The sequence below is a fragment of the Rhinoderma darwinii genome, chromosome 8 (assembly GCF_050947455.1).
Source record: "Rhinoderma darwinii isolate aRhiDar2 chromosome 8, aRhiDar2.hap1, whole genome shotgun sequence".
NCBI lineage: Eukaryota > Metazoa > Chordata > Amphibia > Anura > Rhinodermatidae > Rhinoderma > Rhinoderma darwinii.
In genome coordinates, this window is record NC_134694.1 from 110,977,072 (window position 1) to 111,002,450 (window position 25,379).

At 45.5% G+C, this 25,379-nt stretch overlaps 1 protein-coding gene across 1 annotated transcript; it reads right to left on the reverse strand.

The window, feature by feature from the left end:
* Window positions 1-1,340: 1,340 nt before the first annotated feature.
* On the reverse strand, window positions 1,341-22,797 carry ABHD16A (abhydrolase domain containing 16A, phospholipase). Its single transcript, XM_075836324.1, has 20 exons — window positions 22,544-22,797; window positions 21,293-21,349; window positions 20,923-20,989; window positions 19,685-19,771; window positions 14,708-14,793; window positions 13,901-13,971; window positions 13,673-13,795; window positions 11,082-11,196; window positions 10,865-10,966; window positions 9,818-9,881; window positions 8,514-8,563; window positions 6,700-6,823; window positions 6,408-6,512; window positions 5,718-5,781; window positions 5,371-5,427; window positions 5,230-5,292; window positions 3,982-4,058; window positions 3,779-3,877; window positions 3,518-3,564; window positions 1,341-2,081 (listed from the first exon to the last, which is right to left on the reverse strand). The coding sequence occupies exons 1-20, from the start codon at window positions 22,706-22,708 to the stop codon at window positions 1,998-2,000; spliced, it is 1,707 nt and encodes a 568-aa protein (XP_075692439.1). The 5' UTR covers window positions 22,709-22,797; the 3' UTR covers window positions 1,341-1,997.
* Between the last annotated feature and the right edge of the window lie 2,582 nt (window positions 22,798-25,379).

The window sequence follows — 25,379 nt, forward strand, 5'->3', positions numbered from 1 at the left end:
TTTTCCACAGCCGAGTTTCCCTACATTCGTCTCAACAAGGCCTACGGGAAATGGTCGCAAGCAACCTTGAAACATCGACTTTTCACTGTAAAGCCCTAACCTAGACCCTAGTATCTGCCAGCTGGAATTCCCCCACCAAAAGTAGCTGAAATTCATAGAAAGACGACCAAAGGAGAGAAGTCAAAGCTTAACTTGGGTTGTACAAGATTAGAAAAACATGGCTGCTTTCTTCCAAAAACAGCACCACACATGTCCACAGGTCGTGTGTGGTATTACAGCTCAGCCTCATTCACTTCAACATAGCTGAGCTGTAATACTGAACACAACCCATGGACACCAGTGGTGCCATTTTTGAAAGATAGCAGCCACCTTCTTCTAATCTTGTACAACCCCTTTAAAACTTCCCTCCAAGTCGGCTCTAACATCGGGCGTAGCTATGCTAGGGCATCCTGGGCGGTAGTTACCAAGGCAACCACACGACCCTTGGTGTATCATGCACTGGGCCTATCTATGCCCTACGTGTGTATTGGAATTGCCTCCTCTGTAACATATTTTTGAACATTGCACTAAAGATGTAATATACTTACCATTTCAATTCTGCACTGTATCTGGTTTACATCCTCAGCACAATGACACGTCGTCCACTGTACACAAGCACGTCAGCCAATTGTTGTCAGCAGCAGTGACGTCTAGTACATGACGTCACCATTGTGACCTGCGACTGGTTACCACAGTTGTGTGTTGTGTATGGCACGTCATTATGGAGGACAAGACGCGACTGCAGCATTATGCATGTCAACTCACTGAAGTGGCCACTGATTGGTGGCCACGGTTACATATCGTATACGACACGTTATTGAGCGGATGATATAAACAAGACACGGCGCATAGCCATGGCATCGCCAGCAGAAACCGTGCAGAATTCAAGAGTATATTACGGAAAAGCCACTTTAATGAGCTGTAAGGCCAATACTGGATAAAGCGTGGTGGCCAAAAACCACGATAGTCACGTTATATCTTCAGTACTTAGGACCCACTGTCGTCATGGCCAGACCAAAAAAAAAAAATTAAAAAAAAATTGGCTGACCCAAGCACCTAGACCAATTTAAGAATCTTGGTCAACATGGGCTTTTGAAGACCCATTCTGAGCCTTACACTTCTTCGGCCGGACCTCAGGAACTTCGTGCAGTCCAACGCTCACAGGTGACTCCAGTGTTTTTGAACCCCCACAACTCTATCACAGGTAGGTCTCCCCCATCTGAGACCTGGCTTTCTTTCCCATCTATGCTACTCCTTGAGAACCCGTTTTCCGAAGTGTCTACAAACAGAATAACACCACATTATGGAGACATGCACATGAATTTATTGAGGTCGTAAGCCTAATGGATGGCGTTGGATGCGTGAAGGCGACAGTCATTTACGGACAGTAATGGAACGCGTGAAATATTCGACCTTTATGAAGTTCTAGATGACACAACACTTATCCAACAATGACGATGCTAGAACATTCATCTATAGTGGTTAACCATGGAGGCTAAACCCATGTCTCTACTGCTGGTACAGTATAGAGATTCTCCAGTAACTTCGCCTATAGTAGTCTCTGACAACACATGGCTCAGTGGTTAAAAGCACAGACAGCACGGGAACAGAACAGGCACACAATCTAAAAGTGGCCCCTTGTAAGACCACGGACCCCAGGAAAGTGGAGGAACGGTAGTGCAGATCTGTTACAGGACAGGGACAGACATTATTTTACAAGAACTGTTCACATTTTAATAGCGGACTTTGCAATTCTCATCACTTAATCCATTCAATCTTGTTCTCAATCCTTTTATTAAAAAAAAAAGTAGTCCAGAGAGGTATGAGAGGCGGTGGGCAGCATGGCTTCTCGCTCTCCTGTGTTAGCTGCCAGTGACAGATCCCGGGATGGAGGAAGGTTACAGCAGGTGGATCTAGCCCAGAGGCAGCAGCGTCACACCCGGGGGCACAACCCTGGGTTATATGCTCCAGGGCATCTGGAAGGCGCTGGTTGGGAGGGGGGTACAGTGTGTGGCTTCAAAGCTGCTTAGATACTTCTGTGCCTGTGGAGAGAGGAACCGGTTAGACAAGTAGCACTTACACATCATCAGTGGGACGCGGAGGCCAGAACGTACACTTTAATTCCTTTAATCTGATAATCTGACAAACAACTGCAATTTGAGGTGTAATTTCAAAAGTCCCGAATTATTCGAATTAAAATAAAACTTATTTACACATTGCGTGATAAGATTTAATGGTGGACGTTCCTTCTTAAAAAAAGGTTCTCTACCCTTACAGTGGAGTTTTATACCCTTTCCTATGACCATCCCATAGTCCAGAATATTGAATAATCCAGCACCTAACAGGTCTCATTGATGCCACATGAAAAGGAATTTTACACAGACTGATGAGCACGTTCTTGTGCATGGGGACTTTTGCGGCCGCAATTCCCCCGAAAATCCACGGGAGAATTGCGGCCCCATTCATTCCTATGGGGCCATGCACATGACCGTGGTTTCCAAGGTCCGTGGATGGCCCAGGAGCCCGGACCGCAGAAAGAACGGACATGTCTTATTGCGGACGTGTTCCATAGCAAATAATGGACGCGGCCATGTGCACGGCCCGCAGGTGACACTCCGCCCCCGGCCGACCTGAAACCCACAGCCGTGCACATGGATACGGTCGTGTGCATGAGCCCTAAGTCTTCAGTAGAGGTACCCTGTCAATAATAGCGGATTGGCAACAGATATGCAAAGTGTATTTAAAAAATTTTTCCCACTAAGAACACTTATCACCTATCCACAGGGAGGGTGTGATAAATGTGTTACTGGGACCCCCACTAATCACTTCAACAGGTATCCGGACCCCTGTACAGATTGTAATCACTCACATAATTCCCTCTCCCCAATGGGACACACACACAATCTCTTTTTACAAGCTTATAGACAATAGAAGATGGAGTAACATGACTGGAGGATCAGACTACACAGTGTTTATTTGTGGTCTGTCACCATGGAGACACATAGATCTGAATAGGTGCTATAGACACAGAACAGCGGGATCTTCCTCATCAAGACGGTTTGGAACGCTTCTTCATTTTAGATGCATTGGTACTAATATTATATATGTGTCTCCATGTTGATACCACAATCAAACTCTGTGTGGTCTGAAAAAAAATAAATATATATATATATATATATATATATATATAGGCAAAGCTGGTGTAGGAAGGGGTACAAGAACAACAAGTCTGGCGTTCTGGAGGAGTGTTTTTCAGGGCAGGCTGGGAATGTAACCATAGGTCTGTGTGCGGAGAAGCGAGGCTCCAGGGCAAAATGCAAGTGTTGGGCAATTCACGAGGAGAGGAATGTGGAGGAACAGAACGCAGTGTTCGGTTTGTCTCTAGTGACGTGCGGGGAGCAGGTTGTTCAAGACAAATTTGCAGGACAGGTAAGAGGACTGTGCTGGGAACATGCAGGCTACAATCTGCCATACGTACCAGGTATACAGCCAGCTGCTGCCTTTCTTCCGCAGTCATTTCCTCCCCTGAAAAGGAACAAGAAGAGAAGCATTATATATAAGACATAACAGATTCCACCATAGGTGTCTGCACTGTATATAACGCTGGAGAGCTGGACACCAGAATGGCGAGGGCACCCCCAGAGAATTGGCACATATCCCAACATGTCAAGTGTTTATCAGTCCACGTCATCTAGGAACGCGGTCTCACTCAGGCTTTATGATGGCGCCTCGTACTTACCAACACTCCACGGATATTGTCCCAAATTCTCAGCTTTATATGACTCTAGGACCGACAGACACCAGTCCTCCTCTACCCCATAGTGACTTAGTACAGAGGCTACCAAAAGGACAAGATAAGAAAAAAAAAAAAAGTATAAGAATTCCATGGAGGTGACACAATGTAACGAACCGCAGTACAATATAGAAGATCGGCCGCCTCACCCTCTTCTTCTGGAGTGGCGGCTGAGAGCCACAATCTCACTGCCCCCCTGCCCTCTTCTGTCATCACATCGGGGTAACTAAAGATACAAGGAAAACATTAAATGTGATATTCCTGGGGAACCATTAACCCTTCAACAACCAGATCTTTTGCACCACACTTGGGCAAGATTCACATTTTTTTTTCCTCAATCTGAAGACGTATCACGTTGACCAGGAAGAAGTCTCCACGTAAATGAATCATAGGCAAAAAGAAAAAATCTAGTAACGACAATGGAATGTGTGAGCGCCATCTTTATAAAGACAGACCGGTAACATGACGTTCACACTGACACCACGTATTGGCTGCGGTGGTCACGTGGCCAGGAAGGGCTCATGCACACCACGACCAATGTTTCTTCAGTGTCCTATCCGTTTTTGTTTTTTTTACGGACAGCACACTTAAGCATTCATCCCTACGGGGCCGTTCACACATCAGATTTTCTTTTTGCGGATTTGATGGAACTAGTCCTACTCTTGTTCGTATTTGCGGTCCATCTCACCCATTCTAGCGTATGGGTTCACAAAAAACGGACAGCGCACGGAAGCCGCTAGGATGCTTGTTTTGTGGTCATCAAAACGGAATCGGTCGCGTGCTTGATGCCTAAGACATTTCGGCACTGACCAAGTAAACAAAACTCAACGGGATAACAGCAGTGACTGTGCGGGAATGGAGTGGATTTTACAGTATGTTGGTTTTACCAATTATAGAGATTAACGGCAATTTGATTTCTGAGAAGTCGAAAAACCGTTTTGATTTTAAGCACTATATGCTGGGCAGACAACGCTCACCATCTGTAGTGCCCTTTTATAGATGCCCATTCTCTGACAAGGCACCACATGGGACCTGCAGAATAGATATACACAGGCTGCGTGCTTGTGATGAGGTTAGAAGGGGCTGTCGAGGATTAGAAAACCTGGCTGCTTTCTGCTAGAAACAGCGCCACACCTGTCCACGGGTTGTGTCTGGTATTGCAGCTCAGTTCTACTGAAGTGAATGGAGATGAGCTGCAATACCACATATAACCTATTGGACAAGTGTGGCACTGTTTTTGGAAGACAATCCCCTTAATGACAGACGTCACCAGGAAAACTTCTACTGGATCTTCCCATGTCCACTCATAAACCTCATCTTTACATTAAATATCACTTTTTACATCCAAAGATTGGACATTCCCAGTATTACAGACGCTTTAGATTAGATACACTCACCGATGTTGTAGTAAAATGAGGAGGAGATCGTTTCCTCGGTTTGATGCAATGTCATCTGGGTTTCTGTAAATGAGAATGAACCGATAATTGCCGCCATGTTTCAGTCACGCTCATTTACCAAACACTGTCCCATATACTTACGTGGTCGTAATTATTTCATCCTTTGTTCTTCTGATCAGCAAAACGGGACCCTGATACCTTAAAAAAAAAAAAAAAGTGGGATTCAGTTTTTGTTTTTTTTTGCCAAGAGCTGTGCAGCCACCATAGACCAGTTTTACATAAGCATATTACAAGCGCAATTCTGCTGCCCTATTATGGCCACAGATCCCAGCCCGACCGTGGGTCCGATGGCCCGAAATATCAGAAGCATAGGGAAAACCTGAAGTTGGTGTTCATAAAACAATTGTTCTACGTCTACACTGTACAGAGAACATTCTCTAAAGGGAATGAGAAGAAATATCCTACACGAGTGGATCTAGAAGCGCTACCTGCAGAGCTGCTCCGCGTTGTTTAGGTTTAGATACTTCCGAACAGTCCTGGTTACGAGTCCTCCTATGAAAAAGTGGAGAATTCATTTAACAGAAAGCCCGATGAAAAACAGAACTTCTTCTCATGTGCACGTGACAATATTACCGATATGGTTACAATATTTAGATGGCCAAACACAGCCATAGACGTTGAATGACTGTTGTGTTGCATGAGTCAACCCAGTGGCGTGTGTATATATATATATATATATATTGAAACAGTCAGGTCCCAGCCAAGGTTCCTCCTCCGACTCACACTTGATTCATGCCATGCCCTCTGTGCCCCCTAAGCTGTACAGCTCTCTCCCCGCACTCTTCTGGACCATCTCCCTGCCATCACCGCTCCATTCAAGTACATGGCACTATGCTCCAGTTCCCGGCACAGCGGGTGGCCGGGAGTCCTGACAGGCAGGGAAACATATTATAAGGAATGTCTAGCTACACCTCTGAATCAATTAACCAAGTCATGTCTATGGGCACCTTTACACTTATTAGGATGACTGATGGGGAGGGAATAGTAATATTGGAAAGGTTTGGGTGATCCTATTATTTTTTTTCCAAGACTATATACACTATATGAAATAAGAAGCCGACAATAAGTACAGTCAGCGTTTAGCCTCAAAAAACGTAGCTGTAGATATTTTTCCTCACTCCAACTTTCTGGCATCACTTTCAATGCCAGGGGAACAAGGTCATCGAAGGAAGCATCAAGGATGATGGCGCTGAGGTCTGGATAGGACATGGCGGCCCACGTGGCTGTAAAGGGAAAAAAATGGATATCTATTAAAGTCCCATTTAACCTGTTCTGCCCCCTCTTTATTAAACCACGGATTTCCCTTAATTTCAATTCCCACTTATATTTCTCATTTAGAACTTCTAACATTCTCTTTAAATAACCCAACAATCCGGTCTTCCCGGTAGGCTAGTGGCTCGTGTCTCACACCTGTAAAGCCCCCGATAGACCAGGCGTACACAACGATGTCCTGCAGCTTGAAGTCCAGCCGGTACACAGCATATTGCACCACCGCATCCATGGCATTGGCTTCGTTTTGAGGAAAAGGCACACCCTGCGGAGAAAGCCGGGATCTATAAGTATTCCAAACGTGTCAGACGCGAGACAACCCCTTCAAGCTTTATATTGGGGGCTCACCCGGGACACGATGGGAATAGGGTTGAACGATGCGTAGAAATTGATACTATTTCGATGCAGTGCACCCTCAAACGGTTCAATACCGTTAATTCACATATTTCGATTCTAAACTGTGCGGCCGCCCGGCTTAGTATTGTAACACATGAATGTAGTCAGAGCGGGGCTGCGGCTGTGCGATACAGACATTGCCCCACTTCGAACAAGCTTGCACGCACGGTCAGGATGTGGCGTTGCGGCCGGCGCTGCACTAATATGTGGCAGCGCCGGCCCTGAACACTGAGAACATGGCGGGCGCACTGCAAAACACCCCCTGTTGTCTTCAGTGCCGACGCTCATTGGTGCAGCGCCGGCCGCATCACCTCATACTGACCGCGCGTACACTTGTCAGGAGCAGGGAAATGACTATTACACAGCAGTAGCCGCGCTCGGACGGCGGCGATCAGAGAAAACCCATCTCCGCTGCTATTCCCTTGAATGCTGCGATCAGGGAATCCCTGTGACGCGATCGAGGGACATACCATATATGGGCAGACATCCCAGGGTCCATTGAAGGACCCCAGGGCTGTCTGACCAGATTTCCTGTTAGGGCATACTTAGGTATGTCCTAACAACTGTCTCTGTACTATCAGTACATTAAAGTTTAAAAACATATATTTATTAAATACAAAATTTTAAAAAAAAAATACACCCATTTTTTTTTTTTACAGTAAACATTAAAATAAGTCAATACATATTCAGCATGGTCATGTTGTAACTAAAAAGAAAAGAAAAACGGCTTTCCTGCACATATTGATGTGATGCACGAGGTGAAATGAATTTTAAACCTTCATGTACCTCACACATTAACCCAATATTGTCCATTATGACAGAAACATGATGGGGTTAATTTCTACTAGTAACAGATTTAGTATTGAGAATCGCCGTACTACACAAAGTATCGGTATCGAAGTCCAAATTCTGGTATCGTGACAACCCTACGAAGGAATAAAATAGTACACACCTCAGAACAAGCCCCCACATGTGTTAATCCAAGTTACAAACAGCAAGTGATTAACTCTTCACATCAAACACTATAATCCTGCTGGTCATCTATTATTTACGGACCTCTTGGAGCGCTCTATCGTGGCAGAAGTCTTTAGATCAGGTCTTATTTATTTATTTTTTTTATGTACTTTGTGTTACTTATATCGTGCCAACAAAAAAAAAAAAAAAAACAACAAAAATCACAATCAGTCCTCGAGCCCGCGGCACCCTGCAATCGGATTTCTCTCTTGATCACATGATGACCAATTTTACAAGTCAATTAATCGGTCAGTGCGTATTTGGGGTTCGGGATAAACGCCCATACAATACCCACGCAAGCAGCGTGTGACCCGACTACAAATGTTGACCCTGGTCATATTCAGACCAAGAACCACAGTGCAAAAAAAAAAAAAAAAAGTGCTAAAAACGGGGAAAAAATAAATACATAAAAAAAATAATTGCGCTTTCGCCGACTGTTCCACCATGAAAAACATTTTTTCCTGCATTGAATCCCACGTCTCTACTTCCCATACAGGTACTACAGAGAATCATAGGTTTTACCGTAAAGTGAGATATCAACGTACCGTACTGCCTGCAAACCCAGGATGATTCCAGCCAAGTACAGAATAACCAGCTGAAACACAGAACCCATTATATGTTGCTTCATACAAGCAATGGACCAATAGTAAAACAAACATTAGCAAATTACAATTGTATATGAAGATAAAACATGGCAATTTTAGGGTTTTCTCCCTATAGAACCTCCATCGTAACTCTCATAAAGAGCCGTCGGCCCCGAAGATCTGTAAGGATTTCACACGGCTGTCACAGGGAGGAGGCCGCAGTGAACTCATTGCCATCCCTATCCTAGTTGTAGATTAATATTTAATAGCAGGAACAATAGGAATCTAAAGAAAATGTGTCCTACGCCGGGCAATTACCTTCCATGGGGTGAGTATTTGAATTATTTGGCCATGCAGATTCTGTAGGGTGTGATAAGATCTGAGCACTCCGTCTTTTTTTTTTTTTTAAACGCGGCTGCAGAAGTGCTCAGGTGAGCGCCGTGCCGCTTAGTTTCTGATCGGTTTTCCTCGGAAAGCAGAGCGAGCGGTGTACGGGCTCATAGACCGTCTATTCAGCCCGTACATCGCTCCGAAGACGATCAGAAATCATGCGCTCAAGTTATTCTCCTGCTTCGTTCTAGCGATCGGTGGGGGTCTCAGTGCTCGGACCCCCACCAATCAAAACTTCTGACGTGTCACTATGACATGTCAGAAGATTTAGGAAAGTATGGGTACACTTTAATTATCCATGTGCAGCTTTGCAACCATTTTGTTACAATAAATCAAAAATCTTAAAAAAATAAATAAAAGTAACTTAAATAGTCTTAGTTCAAAAGATAGTCCTTGTTTTTTGTATATGGCAGACCTATGTGCACCAGGTAAATTCAGCTACTGCTCCATGCGAACAGACTACAAACCAAGCCTATGTGTGGTCACGTGTCTGGACAACCTGTCCTTAAAAAGGTTGTCCGGGACTTAAGAAAAAAAAAAAAAAAGTCCTAAGAGTAGAAGATTGGATCAAACACTCATCTATTTAACCCCCCGCCATTCCAGCACTGCCGATCTGTTGGTCCCTGCCAATCTTTATGGACTAGTCCTGGCCGTTCATGCACGTGACCACTGCAGTCATTAACTGGCGATGCTGCCCAAGACATATAATGGACTGCAGCCATCGCTTGTGTGAACGCCACGTCAACAAAGACCGACAAGGACCACCATAGCAGCGGCGGTTCGGTGAGCGGTTTTATTTTCTATCCACTTAGTCCCCAGACAAACCCCTTTAAACACTGTAGAGTCATCAATAGTCAAAGCAGAGAAGTTCTGACCTTCAAGGGGAGTGGAAATGCAGCCGACCTCGTAGAACCCAGCGTTGCCCTCGCAGCAGATCACCTGTCCAGAGAAACCATGTGTAAAATAAAAATGATGTATACAGGAACAGATTCCAGGGACCAAGGGAGAAGTCCCTGTTCACATCGGCTGCCTAGTTTTAGTTCACAACAGAAACCAGGACGCAGCACCAGATCCATCATATCACCTGCGCCCGACAGACCCCATTGACTTACAAGAGCGTCCGTCAGGTTCCATCATGGTGTCCGTCCTTCACAGAACGAAATCTATGACACCAAACAGTCTCCGACGCACATGTGAACAGAGCCCAAATCAGTCAAATTATTTCTTCTATGAGAAGACCTTTTGTAGTGTACAGTATATACAGAGGTTTCAGAAATGTCCAGCACCTCATCAACTGTAAAGGACTGTATGGGAGTCTCTTTCCCAGACAAGGTCACCTCTGCATGCCCTCATTCATTTAAAGACGAGTGGTCCCCCTTTTTACTTCGAACTCCGAGTGGCTTTTTAGTCCTCTGTGATTCCTCCTAGAAATGTATGAATTAATAGACAACTGGGTGTGTCAGTTGGGGGGCGTGTCCCTACACAGACTGACACTGTCCAATCAGTGCTCAGAGTTTTAGACTATATAGAGACATGCCTAATTGGCTAGGGGAATGGTAACATCCAGTTGTCAATATCATACATTTCCAAGAGGAGTAACAGAGGAACGGCACACCGTTCTAAAAAAAAAAAAAAGTTCTCCAGAAACGTGATTTTATGAGGAATAAATGTGTTTACTAAAACAGGCATTTCATTGTGCCGAATGGGAGCCTCCACACCATTCAAGGTACCACGGCCACCCCAATTTTAAATTAAATGAAGTCGATATCTGCCAGACACCAAAATTCTGATGAAAGCTTTTTTGCAACAACACCTCAGCAATGACAACTTCCCAGGTATATACAGTGGAACCAGCCCGGGCAACGGCAGTGACTGCTCTCTACAGGAGGGGGCGAATGAATGAATCTGGATACTATTCTTACCAGCTTTGACCCATTACATTCACCGGAGTTTCTGCGGTCTACAAACATGGTGTCGATTTCATTTCCGTCACACGCCAGAAGCTTGGCTCGTTTCCCATTATACTGGGATAAAGAAGGGAAGCATAGGGCCTTGAGTTAGTAGGGAATGATGACAATACAAGTGTATGGAGAAGAGCAAAAATGATCCTAAACATTTTGTTCTCCATTTAATACTCACCTCTTCTACAAGACGGGCCTGTCCCTGCAATAACATGGGCATGAGCGCCTTCTGTAATAGATACACTGAGCCGGGGTAGAGCATCCGTCTGCCAAACGAGTGAGCTACTATGTAACTGTGAAAGAGGAGATCTGTCTGAAATACATGTCGTTATCTTAGATTATAAAGGAACAAACCGGTCAGATTTGTTTTTATGTAAATATATATATATATACACACATATATATATACATATACACACACACACTTTTTTTTTTTTCACAGAAGGGGAAAAAAAAAAAAAAAAAAAAAAAAAAAAAAAAAAAGAATACAATATGGACCCAATTTTTTTTAAGGCAAGTGTGTAATGAAGAATTCACAGATATAACTTCTCACAAGCCTTATTTATGAGACATTCAAAAACATTACATACAAAAAGATTCCTAAAAAAAATAAAAAACGGTCTCATGGATGACAACCCCTTTAAAAGTGCCACTGACATGTAATATATGAATCACCAGTGTACTACAGGGGTTGCTGTATACTTCTTCCAGAATCTTTCTGAAAAAGGAGGTGTGGGTACAGCATCGGGAAGAGAATACGGTCAGCAAGTACGCTCCTCCAGTCAGTATTGCCGAGAATGGGCTCGGCGACATTGATTGGAGAGCCATTATCAGACCGTGCCCCAATTTGTGCCGTTCACATGTCAACATCTGGTCTATATGGAAAAAAACAAAGATTACCTACATTAAAGGGTAACTAAACTTTCAGAAAACTTCTGACATGTCATAGTGACTGGCTTACAGAGACATTTCAGCTACAGAAAGTACATTAGTATATTAGAGATCGGAAAAACCCTTTAAAGGGTAACTAAAAACATTTAGAAAACTTCTGACATGTCATAGTGAGGGTCGGAGCACGGAGACCCCCACCGATCACTAAAACGAAGAGGCAGAAGCGCTCGGGTGAGCACTGAGCCGCTTACTTTCTGATCGGCTTTTCTCGGAAAGGCCAGCAGTTGGTGTACGGGCTCATAGACTTTCTATTGAGTCCATACACCAAATGCTCTGCTTTCCGAGAAAAGACGATCAGAAACCATGCGCTCAAGCTCTTCTGCCTCTTCGTTTTAGCGAACGGTGTGGGTCTCAGTGCTCAGACCTCCACCGATCAAAACTTCTGACATGTCACTATGACATGTCAGAAGTCTTCTGAAAGTTTAGTTACCCTTTAAAGGGTTTTTCTGATCTTTAACATACTAATGTGCTTTCTGTAGCTGAAATGTCTCTGTAAGCCAATCTCACATGACCACGTTCCTGGTGTTTATCTCTTGCTTGTGTTATCTCCCCTCTCCCTGCAGAACAGGATGTCACAGATCACATGCCTCTTGCACCCCCCCCCCCCCCCCCGCCATCACTTCTCTGGAGGGATTGTGTTTCACATGCTGTGGAGTGCAGTCTAGCAGCAGAACTGCGTCTCAGCAGCAGACAGAATACAGCACTATCTTACAACATGATGAAGTGAAAAAGAATGACTTCTGAGTAATGGTGGCATCATCTGGTGGGCATTCAGATAGATAAAAAAGGTACGGTCTGTATTTTTCATAAGCTCTAAAAACCCCTTTAAAGAGGCTCTGTCACCAGATTTTGCAGCCCCTATCTGCTATTGCAGCAGATCGGCGCTGCAATGTAGATTACAGTAACGTTTTTATTTTTAAAAAACGAGCATTTTTGGCCAAGTTATGACCATTTTTGTATTTATGCAAATGAGGCTTGCAAAAGTCCAAGTGGGCGTGTATTATGTGCGTACATCGGGGCGTGTTTACTTCTTTTACTAGCTGGGCGTTCTGACGAGAAGTATCATCCACTTCTCTTCAGAACGCCCAGCTTCTGCCAGATCACGCTGTGACGTCACTCACAGGTCCTGCATCGTGTCAGACGAGCGAGGACACCGGCACCAGAGGCTACAGTTGATTCTGCAGCAGCATCGGCGTTAGCAGGTAAGTCGATGTTACTTACCTGCAAACGCTGATGCTGCTGCAGAATCAACTGTAGCCTCTGGTGCCGATGTGTCCCCGCTCGTCTGACACGATGCAGGACCTGTGAGTGACGTCACAGCGTGATCTCTCGAGAACACGGCTGTGTCTGCACTGCCAGAAGCTGGGCGTTGTGAAGAGAAGTGGATGATATTTCTCGTCAGAGCGCCCAGCTAGTAAAAGTAGTAAACACGCCCCGATGTACGCACATAATACACGCCCACTTGGACTTTTACTTTTAAACACGCCCAGTTGGACTTTTGCAAGCCTCATTTGCATAACTACAAAAATGGTCATAACTTGGCCAAAAATGCTCGTTTTTTAAAAATAAAAACGTTACTGTAATCTACATTGCAGCGCCGATCTGCTGCAATAGCAGATAGGGGTTGCAAAATCTGGTGACAGAGCCTCTTTAACAATGCAGCCTATTAAAAACCTATTACCAGTGGCAATCAGCCAGGGAAACAGAAATAAGAGGAGAAGCCGCTTCCTTGTGGTTCTACTGGTTATAGTATATAACTAGCTATACTATATATAATAAGCATTCCTATACACAGTATACAGCCCGACCATACACTACCTAATTATCTGACAAGGAAGCTTCTGCACCCGTTGTAAGAAATCGTCCGCTGCGCCTCGTGTCCGAGGTTCGGCTTTCAGTAACGGGACGTTTCCTGGCAGCTCCGATTTTTGCGGATCTTTCCTGATGACATAGAAAACGGTGAACGGTATAACGCTCGTTTTCATGGATGAGAATCGCGAATTACAAAACATCGAAATCTGATTGGTTAGGAGTTACGAGGCCTACCTGCTGGTTTCATCCCACTGGAAATCCACTGGCCAACTGCGAAAGTCAAAGTTGAAATTGCACAACATTTTCTGTGAATTCAAAACACACATCAGAGGTAATAAAGGACGTCGACCCGAAACATTACTGGATTGCAGATTGTGCTATGGACACCAACTCTATTATTGCAAAGTATTGTCCTGAAGGGGGCGCTCTCCTTCCTGTGCCCTTCACATAGGAGTGAATGTAGTCTAAAACATTTAGCGAGCTTAAGGGGTTATTCAGGGGATGTGCCATAAACGCCTGATAGATGAGGGTCCCAACTCTGGGCCCTGCACCTCGGTTAGGAACGGGGGACCCCCAACTGTCCACCGCGTTTCAGGAGAGAATAATTGGATAGACGGCGCGCACGTGTGCAGGTCTTTCCATTCTGTTCTGTGGGAGGACCAGAAACAGCCTAGCAAACAACTGATGTATGGTAACAAAGTAAAGCCTGGCATCCCTGCTTTACGATATCCGTGGGGGTCTGCAGGCTTATCCACCAAACTCTACGGGGTCCCCTGACAATATATTATCTATTGAGACATCCTGACTATCCCAACATTTGCCACCAGGGAAAACAAGGATCTCACTACTTGTATTTTCATTTCTCCGATTCTATGAAGATGAGCAGCCACTTTCCCTCCTGCTCTATGAGGAAGTGAGGGGGTGTTAGTAGATGGCTCGCTATTGAACGTCCATGGCCAGCTCTAATGATGGAGGGTCTCCTGTGACACCCCTTTCCCCCGTACACAGCACAGGACATACATATCACAATGCAGCCGTTACCTTGTTCTCCGGACAATCATCCATTTTGGTTCTCTGTAAAATGCTTATAAACTGAATATATTGAGGATTGCTCCACCTGCCCAACCCTAGAGAGAGGGAAATAATACAAGACGTCATAACTAACCCATGGCGGATCCCCCAAAAAAAATACAAAAAATAAAAACGTTGTTGCGGTTACAATTTCACATAGATAACTCACCCCAACCGCATATCCGCGGTTTTCTTCTCAATCACAAAATATATATATATATATATTTATTACACATACACACCGCCATACAGTGCCCATAATACTGCATATACAGCCCACATAATACCACCATATATTGTTTAAATAGTATACAACTAATATTCTCTTAAAGAGGCCTCATAATCCTGTCATAGTCCCTAAATAATTCTGCACTTAAATTTCAAGATAAACCACCATACAGCGCTAAATAATACTGGACGGTTTAAACTAAATTTTAATTATTGCCGGGCAGAGCACTGGAGTAGAATGTTTTTCTTCTCCCCTCAGGTTGTTCCTCATGGTTCAGTCCTTGGGAGCCCCCTAGGAAACAGGGTGGGGGGGCTCTGGGCAACTGTACAGTCTGCCACACCCTAAGGGTAGGAAGTGGTTTTTTTGGGCGTAAATGATCGCACATACTTACCCTCTCCCTCCTAGGACGTCCGCTCCAGCCTCCCTGGATGATGTTGCAGGCCATGTAAATGCTGCTGCCCGTGATTGGTTGCCGCGGTCACATGGCCTGCTACGTCATCCAGGGAGGCCGAACTGGAGAAGAAGCAGGGAACTCTGGGTAAGTATAACTTCATTTTTTTCTTACTTACAATTTTTTGCGGCGGAATCGCTGTGATTCCGCCACACACCACTTTGTTGCAGGTTTAAGCACCCCATTGAATTCAATGGGAAAACCCGCAACAGAAGAGCAGCGATTCCGCAGTATTAATAGACAAGCTGCGGTTGAAGAAACCGCACGTCAATTTCTGTAAGTTTTTTTTTCGGCTGCATTTTTCCGCAGCGTGGGGACGAGATTTGTTGAAATCCCACCATACTGCTGCTACTGTAAAACGCTGCGGAGTTTCCACAATAAATCCGCTGCGGAAAATGCGCCGTGTGTTCGTACCCTAAATCCGTCCCTGCCTGGACGTCAGTGGCGCTGTGCAGGGAAAGAGAGAACTTATTCTAGCAATCAGTGAGGGACACAGCCCAGCAAGCGACGGCATAGCCGAGCTATATACTCCGCATGGAAAACTTCTTTACAATTAATTAAAGGGAAACTCCACTTGTGCACAACATATTTCCATTGAATGCTGGAGATCTTTGAATATTGGACTTTTATAAGAACCGTAAAATGCTTTTTTGTATTAATAACAATGTTGGACAGCACCGTGGGACAGTCGCGGAGGGTCAGAAAATTAAAGAGGATCTGTCACCAGTTTATTAATTCCCGATCTCCTAACTAATCTAATAGGCGCTGTGATTCTGATAACTAGTGTGATTTGTTTTCAAAAACATTATTTGCAATTAGGAGCATTTTTCTAAATATGTTAATTTGGCTCTAATAGACAAATAGGAGGTGACTTTTCACTCTGGGCGGTGTCATGTTTTCTGTATGACCCTGTCCAATCGGCATAAAGCTTCTCCCCCTTCCCTGCCCAGCAACACAGTGATCATATAGTATCAGCTTCCATTTCCGACTGTGTATTCAACTGGTGATACCTCCGGATGTGTCACAGCTAGAATTGCGATCCTGGTGCCATATGAAGGATTAGAATCTCCTCTTTCATATGCCACCAGAACCGACCGCTGTTCTAGGTGGTCCACAGCCAGAGATATGGCTATTTGAAGTGATCCCCCTTCCCTCCAGCCTCAGTCTCTCACACTGTGTGAAGCAGCTTCATGCTGATAGGACGGGGTCAGAGGCTGTGAGGAGGCTCCGCCTCAGGAGAATCGCTGCTGTTACCTCCCGCTTTTCTAGTATAGCCTCATTTGCATATTTAGAAAAAAAGCTCATAACTTTTAAAAGAATAAAGTTTTTGGGTCACAATTTTCGTTTTCAGTGTAACAGCGCCTATTAGATTAGCTTGGGTTAGAACTTCGCAATGAGATTGTGGGCTTTAGCGGATTGGGATTTGTCTTTTTCACAGTCTGGATAACAGATTCCGAGAGACTTCGAAATCTTAGAAACTCAGCCTTAATAACCGCGCTGTTAACGGAAGTGGAGGTAAAGTGGGGCGGAATTGTGGACCTTGGGAAAGGAGGTCGGGCCACTGGGGAAAGAGACCACGGAACGTCCGAGAGAAGATTGAGGAGATTGGCATGGCCCTCCGGCATGACTCGTTTAAGAGTCCGAGGCAAAAGAGGGAGGGGGGGGATAAAAAAAACGCTGCAGACCTGATAATCCGCTCACGTCTGCCTCCTAAAACGCTAAAACGGACTAGACCAGTGCCAGGAGGAGGAACATAAAAACTTTGTATACCTGGTGACAGGGTCATATACCATAGAGCGCCAATGTTATTAAAGGGGGTGTCCAGGACTTCGTACATTTTGCCAATCACTGGCGATGCTTGAATGTACGGCACGAGACTGCTGAGGTCTGTGATTGGCTGCATGACATCACTGCAGGGTAAGGCAACAAAGACCCCAGAGAGGCGGATGTTTGAACAGGGGATTTATTTTTTACTTATTTTTTTATCCACTTCCCTGCTCTTTGTCCCGGAAAACCCCTTAACGAGAATTGTAGATTCTAACTCTAAAATCTTTTTTCAAAAATGGAGTTTCCCTTTAAGATTAAACGGTCACGGCCATCAGGAACTTATAAGATGTCTAAGGGTGCAAACTGGAGATCCGGGGTGCTATAAGCCGCTCGCTCAGGACGTGCGGGCGTCACATCGGTAGGAGAGCCCTGTCCTTTAGCGGCTCTCCTCCAGAACGGCTTGGCACCACTGACTAGAGGGTTCACCACCAGAAAAGCTGAAGATCCGCGCTTTTCAGAAGACTGTTCATCACATGGGTTTCGGACCACCCGCCCCTTTTTCAAGCATTGACGCAACCCAGGTGAATAAAAATAACCCTGTCGGAATATCAGCGTACCGTCTCTTTCTGACTACCATGAACAGCGAGCATCCTACAACGGACCTCACAGTACACAGCTCCTCTCTATATACAGCGAGCATCCTACAACGGACCTCACAGTACACAGCTACTCTCTATATACAGCGAGCATCCTACAACGGACCTCACAGTACACAGCTACTCTCTATATACAGCGAGCATCCTACAATGGACCTCACAGTACACAGCTACTCTCTATATACAGCGAGCATCCTACAACGGACCTCACAGTACACAGCTACTCTCTATATACAGCGAGCATCCTACAACGGACCTCACAGTACACAGCTACTCTCTATATACAGCGAGCATCCTACAACGGACCTCACAGTACACAGCTACTCTCTATATACAGCGAGCATCCTACAACGGACCTCACAGTACACAGCTACTCTCTATATACAGCGAGCATCGTACAACGGACCTCACAGTACACAGCTACTCTCTATATACAGCGAGCATCGTACAACGGACCTCACAGTACACAGCTACTCTCTATATACAGCGAGCATCCTACAACGGACCTCACAGTAAACAGCTCCTCTCTATATACAGCGAGCATCGTACAACGGACCTCACAGTACACAGCTACTCTCTATATACAGCGAGCATCCTACAACGGACCTCACAGTACACAGCTACTCTCTATATACAGCGAGCATCCTACAACGGACCTCACAGTACACAGCTACTCTCTATATACAGCGAGCATCGTACAACGGACCTCACAGTACACAGCTACTCTCTATATACAGCGAGCATCCTACAACGGACCTCACAGTACACAGCTACTCTCTATATACAGCGAGCATCGTACAACGGACCTCACAGTACACAGCTACTCTCTATATACAGCGAGCATCCTACAACGGACCTCACAGTACACAGCTACTCTCTATATACAGCGAGCATCGTACAACGGCTCTCTATATACAGCGAGCATCCTACAACGGACCTCACAGTACACAGCTACTCTCTATATACAGCGAGCATCGTACAACGGACCTCACAGTACACAGCTACTCTCTATATACAGCGAGCATCCAACAATGGACCTCACAGTACACAGCTCCTCTCTATATACAGCAAGCATCCTACAATGGACCTCACAGTACACAGCTACTCTCTATATACAGCGAGCATCCTACAACGGACCTCACAGTACACAGCTACTCTCTATATACAGCGAGCATCCTACAACGGACCTCACAGTACACAGCTACTCTCTATATACAGCGAGCATCCTACAACGGACCTCACAGTACACAGCTACTCTCTATATACAGCGAGCATCGTACAACGGACCTCACAGTACACAGCTACTCTCTATATACAGCGAGCATCCTACAACGGACCTCACAGTACACAGCTACTCTCTATATACAGCGAGCATCGTACAACGGACCTCACAGTACACAGCTACTCTCTATATACAGCGAGCATCCTACAACGGACCTCACAGTACACAGCTACTCTCTATATACAGCGAGCATCCTACAATGGACCTCACAGTACACAGCTACTCTCTATATACAGCGAGCATCCTACAACGGACCTCACAGTACACAGCTACTCTCTATATACAGCGAGCATCCTACAACGGACCTCACAGTACACAGCTACTCTCTATATACAGCGAGCATCGTACAACGGACCTCACAGTACACAGCTACTCTCTATATACAGCGAGCATCCTACAATGGACCTCACAGTACACAGCTACTCTCTATATACAGCGAGCATCGTACAACGGACCTCACAGTACACAGCTACTCTCTATATACAGCGAGCATCCTACAACGGACCTCACAGTACACAGCTACTCTCTATACACAGCGGTTTATTGCAGGGAAGGGTCTTACCTCGTAAACATGCTATTCCCGCCAGCAGGAACATAAGGGTTAAGCCATACTGTGTCAGAGGTATCAGCCGGGCCGCAGTAATATATCCTGCAGTACAGAACACAGATCACAAGTAGCAGACACATTGCACTTTATCATTTCACAACATTATACGGTTTGTCCTAGAAATGTTCTCTCCACCGGACGCGGCGATGAACGTTCTCTAAACACGGAGCCGGTGGTAGGCGATCAATATCCGGAGGAAACTACGTGGACCACGTGTGACTATATGGTTTATGGTGCAGGACCCGTTCACACAGCAGATCGAGGTTAGGGCTACACAGCGACTTCGGTCACGCGGCATGAATTTCGCCACGCGACATCGCAAGTAACGATTGAAGATGAGCCCACGTTACGACACGCGACACGACAGACGGAACAAAAATCCAAAGCTGCAGAATTTTTGGCGGTAGATCTCAAGTTGCACGCGACTTTGCCAGCATAGGTTTTAACCCCTTCCCGACTGCCCACCGCCTTTTGACATCAGGCAGCGCACACTGTGCGACGTCCTAACAGCAGCCTGGGCCAGAGCGATGCAGTGCGACGTATTAGTATACCGGGGTACGCGAATACGTTAGAAGTATAAAATAAAGTTGTTAAAAAGTGCCGTGTGCAACTGCAACTCGTTTACGTCACATCAGCAATTTGTATTTTTTTCTGGGTGTTTTTAGGATGTCGCGTGCCACGCTCAACCAGCGAGTGGCAAACTTTGCGACTGGATGTCGTCCGACCGAGGTCACTGTGCACCCCAAGTTTAAAGGGGTTGTCCAAGTACGGGGCGGTTCATTTTGTTGACCTACACACAGGATAGGTCATCAGTATGTGATCGGTGGGGGTCCGACAGCCCGACCCCGCTCTGATCAGCTGTTCCGGCTGCCTCCGGGCACTGAGTGTCTGTGCAGGAAGCGGATGGCTGCGGCACAGAGCGAATAGGAGCAGAGCTGCAGCACGGCCGCTATACTGCGCCCGGAACCAACACCGGCCACTGCATAACATCCGGTGCCCATTACAGCTGATCATCGGACCCCCACCCATCATATATTGAGGACCTATCCCGTGGATTAGTCATTAGTATGAAAAACCGCCCCGTGCCCGGACAACTCCTTTAAAGAGGAAACCAAACCTAATGTTATCTACTGGCCCGTCAGCTCGGACGTTCACTATCCCCTCCATGAAGGGGCGTTATCTTAGAAACTCACCTTTTCTGAACATGTAGAAGGCAGCGAGGGGGGAGGAGTAGTAAGAAATGGTCCACAGGACAGATACCTGCAGAGAGACGAGGGTTAACAAGGTCAACAACCAAAATGGACATTTGCGGACAGCGGTGACAGGTGAGGCAGGTCAGAGGGTCACATGGTCCTGGATTGTGAACTCAAAGTCCATGGGCCGTCAAATGTCCCTCTACAATTTATATAGAACCCCCCCCCACCTCATTTTCCCTTCTGCAATCGGGGGAGGGGCAGATGGCCCCATACACATTATATTGGGGGAGGGGGTCGGCTGAGGATGGTCTTATATGTACGGGCACCTTTATGTCTGTGGTGACTGCAGGCGGCACGCGTGACTTACCCATGCCAGGATGCTGTCTGTGTGTTTCTCCAGGGCTTTTGGTTGATAAAATGATTCCTGTAAAGTAAATAATATCTACATTACCTCAGGTCCGTGACATCTGACCGACAGGGAGCGCCGGGACCTACGCGAAGCTCTCCGATACCACACGGCCATTATTATATACTAAATCCCACCCGGCCAGGGTAGAGGCCTAGTGGTACAGATACGGCAGGCAGCAGAGGTAGGGAAGTCCCACATATTGGATATTTTACCCCATTCATGACCTATAGCAGAGGTTTTCCCTCTTCTGCTCCCCTGCTGATCACTGGGGGGGGGGTCTCAGCTGCAGGAACCCCCACATTCTGCTGGTCAGGAGTTGTCTAAACCAGAGCCACTGATTGGCTGAGAGGAACCATGTGATACATTGTGAGATTCCACAGGAACCCTTTTGGTTTCAGCCCCTGTTTGGCACTTTAAGGGGGGCTCTTTAGTGGGTGTCACTATACCCCCCAGTATAACTGACAGCAGCACTCATGTCTTTATTTTAATAGGGCCGCCATAATAAAACGTTCAGCGACTTTACTTTACACTTTGCTTCTTTTACAGCTCACAATTTTCAAGATCTCTGGTTGCAGTCAGTGACTAGAAACATTCAAGTCTCTAGCCTAATCCTCCCTTAGCTAAATAAGTCTTGACTCCAGGCTGATCATTTAGGGCTTTTCACACTGGTGTCATGGCTTCCGTTAATAATAGAGCCACGACAGCCAAACTGGATCGGGTTTTAAACACAAACCGACAAATCATGACGGACCCCCCCCCCCCCCCTTTAACTTATAACGGGGTCTGTCAGGTTTCTAGTAGCAAGTGCTGCAGATAGTGCAATTCTTGCAAACGCTGGATAAACACATACATTGTAGCAAACTATCTGCACTAAAGATGATGTATTGAGCTCACAGAGGATTGTTCAGACTGTATACCATTGTAGCAAATCCCCAGCTGTGAGTAGTATTAGATCTGTAGTTTTTTTTCAGATTCTTGATTTAAACAACGTTTCCATTCACTGACAGGAAGCAGAAATCTTAAAAGTGAATTGAGACAAGTAGTAAATGATAAAGTGACATAACCGCAGCGCTTCCTATATCCGCACTGTGTGTAATGTATACAGCCACATACCCGTGTAGAGTACTGGGCATGGCAGCCATGTGGTATGGAGGGAGCATCACCCCTATAATACAGTCCCATAACAGGTGCAATTCACAGATCTCTTACCCAGGAACTCTCAGCGTCTCCTTCCTGCAAGGGCCGGCCTCTCCCAATCGCTGCCCGCCCGTTCACCCGGTAAACCCGATAGAGCCGAGGACCCCGGATACACAGGTAGAGCAGCCCAAAGCCCCTGATCCATCTCCGCATGACGCCCTCACCCCCGGCTGCCATGTTCTCCTCTCACAGGCCCAGCCGGGACCGTTAGGAGGAGAGCAGCGGGAAGAAGCCACGCCCTGATGTAACCGACAACCACCTAGTCCAATCACCGAACGCCAACAAAAGAAGGGGCGGAGCACTCAGTGACAGTAGGGAGGAGTCTAACTCCTTATATCGAACGTCTGATTGGCTGAGTGAAAATATCCAGAGCCGGATAAATAGGGAAGTGAGTATCTGATTCGACAGACCAGGCACAGGGGGCGGGGCGAAGTCAAATGAAATGCAGTCTATTTCCTTTTGATGTCTTAGCAACCTCGATAACATAAGGTCACGTGACCGGAAGTTTGTCTAACGGCTGCCATTTTTATGTGCACATTACCTGCTTCTATGGCCGGACGTGTTCCTTATTGCGGCGGACGGTCCCTTTGTCATAAATGGGCTTGTTATTAACCCCTTGAGGACACAGACAACTTAACATTTTTAGTTTTTCCATCGTGGCATTCCAAAAGCTACGACTTTTAATTTTTCCGTTGACGTAGCCATACGGAGGCTTGTTTTCCGCGGGATTATTTGTGGTTTTTAATGATACTATTTAATGTGCTGAGAAACATTTAGAAATTATTTTGTGGGGTGGAATTGGAAAAAAACCACAATTGCGCCATAGTTTTTTGGGTTTTGTTTTTGCGGCGTTCACTGTGCGGTAAGAATGACGTGGTAACTGTTCTGCCGGTCAATGTGATTACGACAATACCACAGTTATATCGTTTTTTTTTTTATCTTTTACTACTTTTAACAAGTAAAAAACACCAAAAAAAGTGCTTTGTCGTCGTAACTTTTTTTTAAATCGATGGATCGGTGTGAAAGCTCCATTTTTGCGGGGTGAGCTGTGGTGTTTAGTGGTACCATTTTGGGGTACATGCAGTTTTTTGATCACTTTTTTCGAGGCGAGGTGACACTTTTTTTTTATAAGGTGTTCAACGTGTGTAATAAATAACGTTATATTGGAAAAGTTCAGATCGTTACGGGTGCGGCGGTTCCAATTACGTTTAATTTTTTTATTGTTTATATTATTTTTCCCTCTATTAATAACTTTTATTAAACTTTTTTTTTAAATTGTTGAACTTACGCTCGTTAGATCATTTGCATAATAAACTGATATACTTATGTACTGCAGTACTTTTAACTGTCTCCTAGAGGCGGGGCTTAATAGGAGGACCAACATGGCAGATCTGGGGGTTTTCATTAGTCCCCCCCGGCTACCGTGACAACTGCTATTGGTTCACAGAGGACGTTCTCTCCAATCCTGGCCGTTAGAGTGAGGTGTCAGCTGTCACATACACCTGACACCCCGTTTATTTATGTCAAATGTTGAGAAGAGGCTAAAATCGCTGCCCCAGCAGTGACGTCACTAAATGCCGGCTGGGTCACCTCATTATAATGGATGTCATATCAGCACTCGTGGAGTTACAACATTCCCAGATCTCCATTCAAAGTCTACAGCAGTTTTTGTCAGTGCCATAGACTTTGAATGGGGCGGTAGGGTGTATACATGACCTGCGCTCCACTCAACACCTCCTGGCAGCGGGTTATGGTGGGAACGGGGGACACAGACCCACACTAATCAAACAGTTCGTGTACATTTTGTGAATACAGAAGTAACTGAACTTAGCTCTCTGAGGACTCGTGGGTGAAAGGCGCTTTGTTCACACTTATTCTGTCTACCTCTGTTAGGACCGTATTCACATGCATGTTCTTAGATTTAGGGCTTATTCAGAGGAACGCGGGGGAACTTGGTCGTGAAAAACGGCAGTTTTAACGTCCGCGTTGCTCCCTTGCGGGTCCCGTTTTCACGGATCCCCATAGACTTGAGTCTATGGAGGGATCCGTGAAAACGGAAGAAAATAGGACATGTCCTTATTTTTCAACGGACCCTTCACAGGGTCCGTTGAAACAATGGACGTATGGACAGACCCATTGAAATACATGCGTCCGTGTGACGGCCGTTGTTAAAACAGCCGTCACACGGACGTATTCTACGTTCGTCTGAATAAGCCCGTAGAAGTCACGGTTATCCGTGATCGGACATACAGTTGTGGTATATGTTTTTGAGTGTTTTTTTTCTTCTCAAAAAAGTTCGCAAACTTGTTTTTGAATGCATTTGAAGCCTATGTACATCTTTGAAAAAAAAATTTTTTTCAATACAAATGTGGATCAGTGTGTTTGGTGCAACTTTGTAATATTTTTCAAAAATAATTTTTACGTTTTGAGATACAGCTGCTTTGTATCCTGTATACAGAGCAGCTGTATCTAGCGCTGAAACCTGTATCTGTCAGGTCTGCGGGACCGATGGGATCAGTGACAGCAGGTCCTGGGTTTCTCTGACACGCAGGATCCACCTGTAATCAATCAGATCTAAGTTCATAACTTATGCAAATAGAGAAGATGCTCGCAGCACTGAACAAGCTAAAAATAAGCTATGAAAAATCCATGGTGCACGCCTGAAGGGTAACAGGTTCAAAGCCCCTTCGTAATCAATCCAAGGTCAGGCAGCACTCCGTGAACAAAGTGGTTTGTTTATTCCAGAAGCAACGACTTTTCAGCGGGCTTGAAAAAAGCTCATAGTGAGATGAAACGTCGCTGCTTTTGGAATAAACAAACCACTTTGCTGCCTGACTAAGTTCATAAC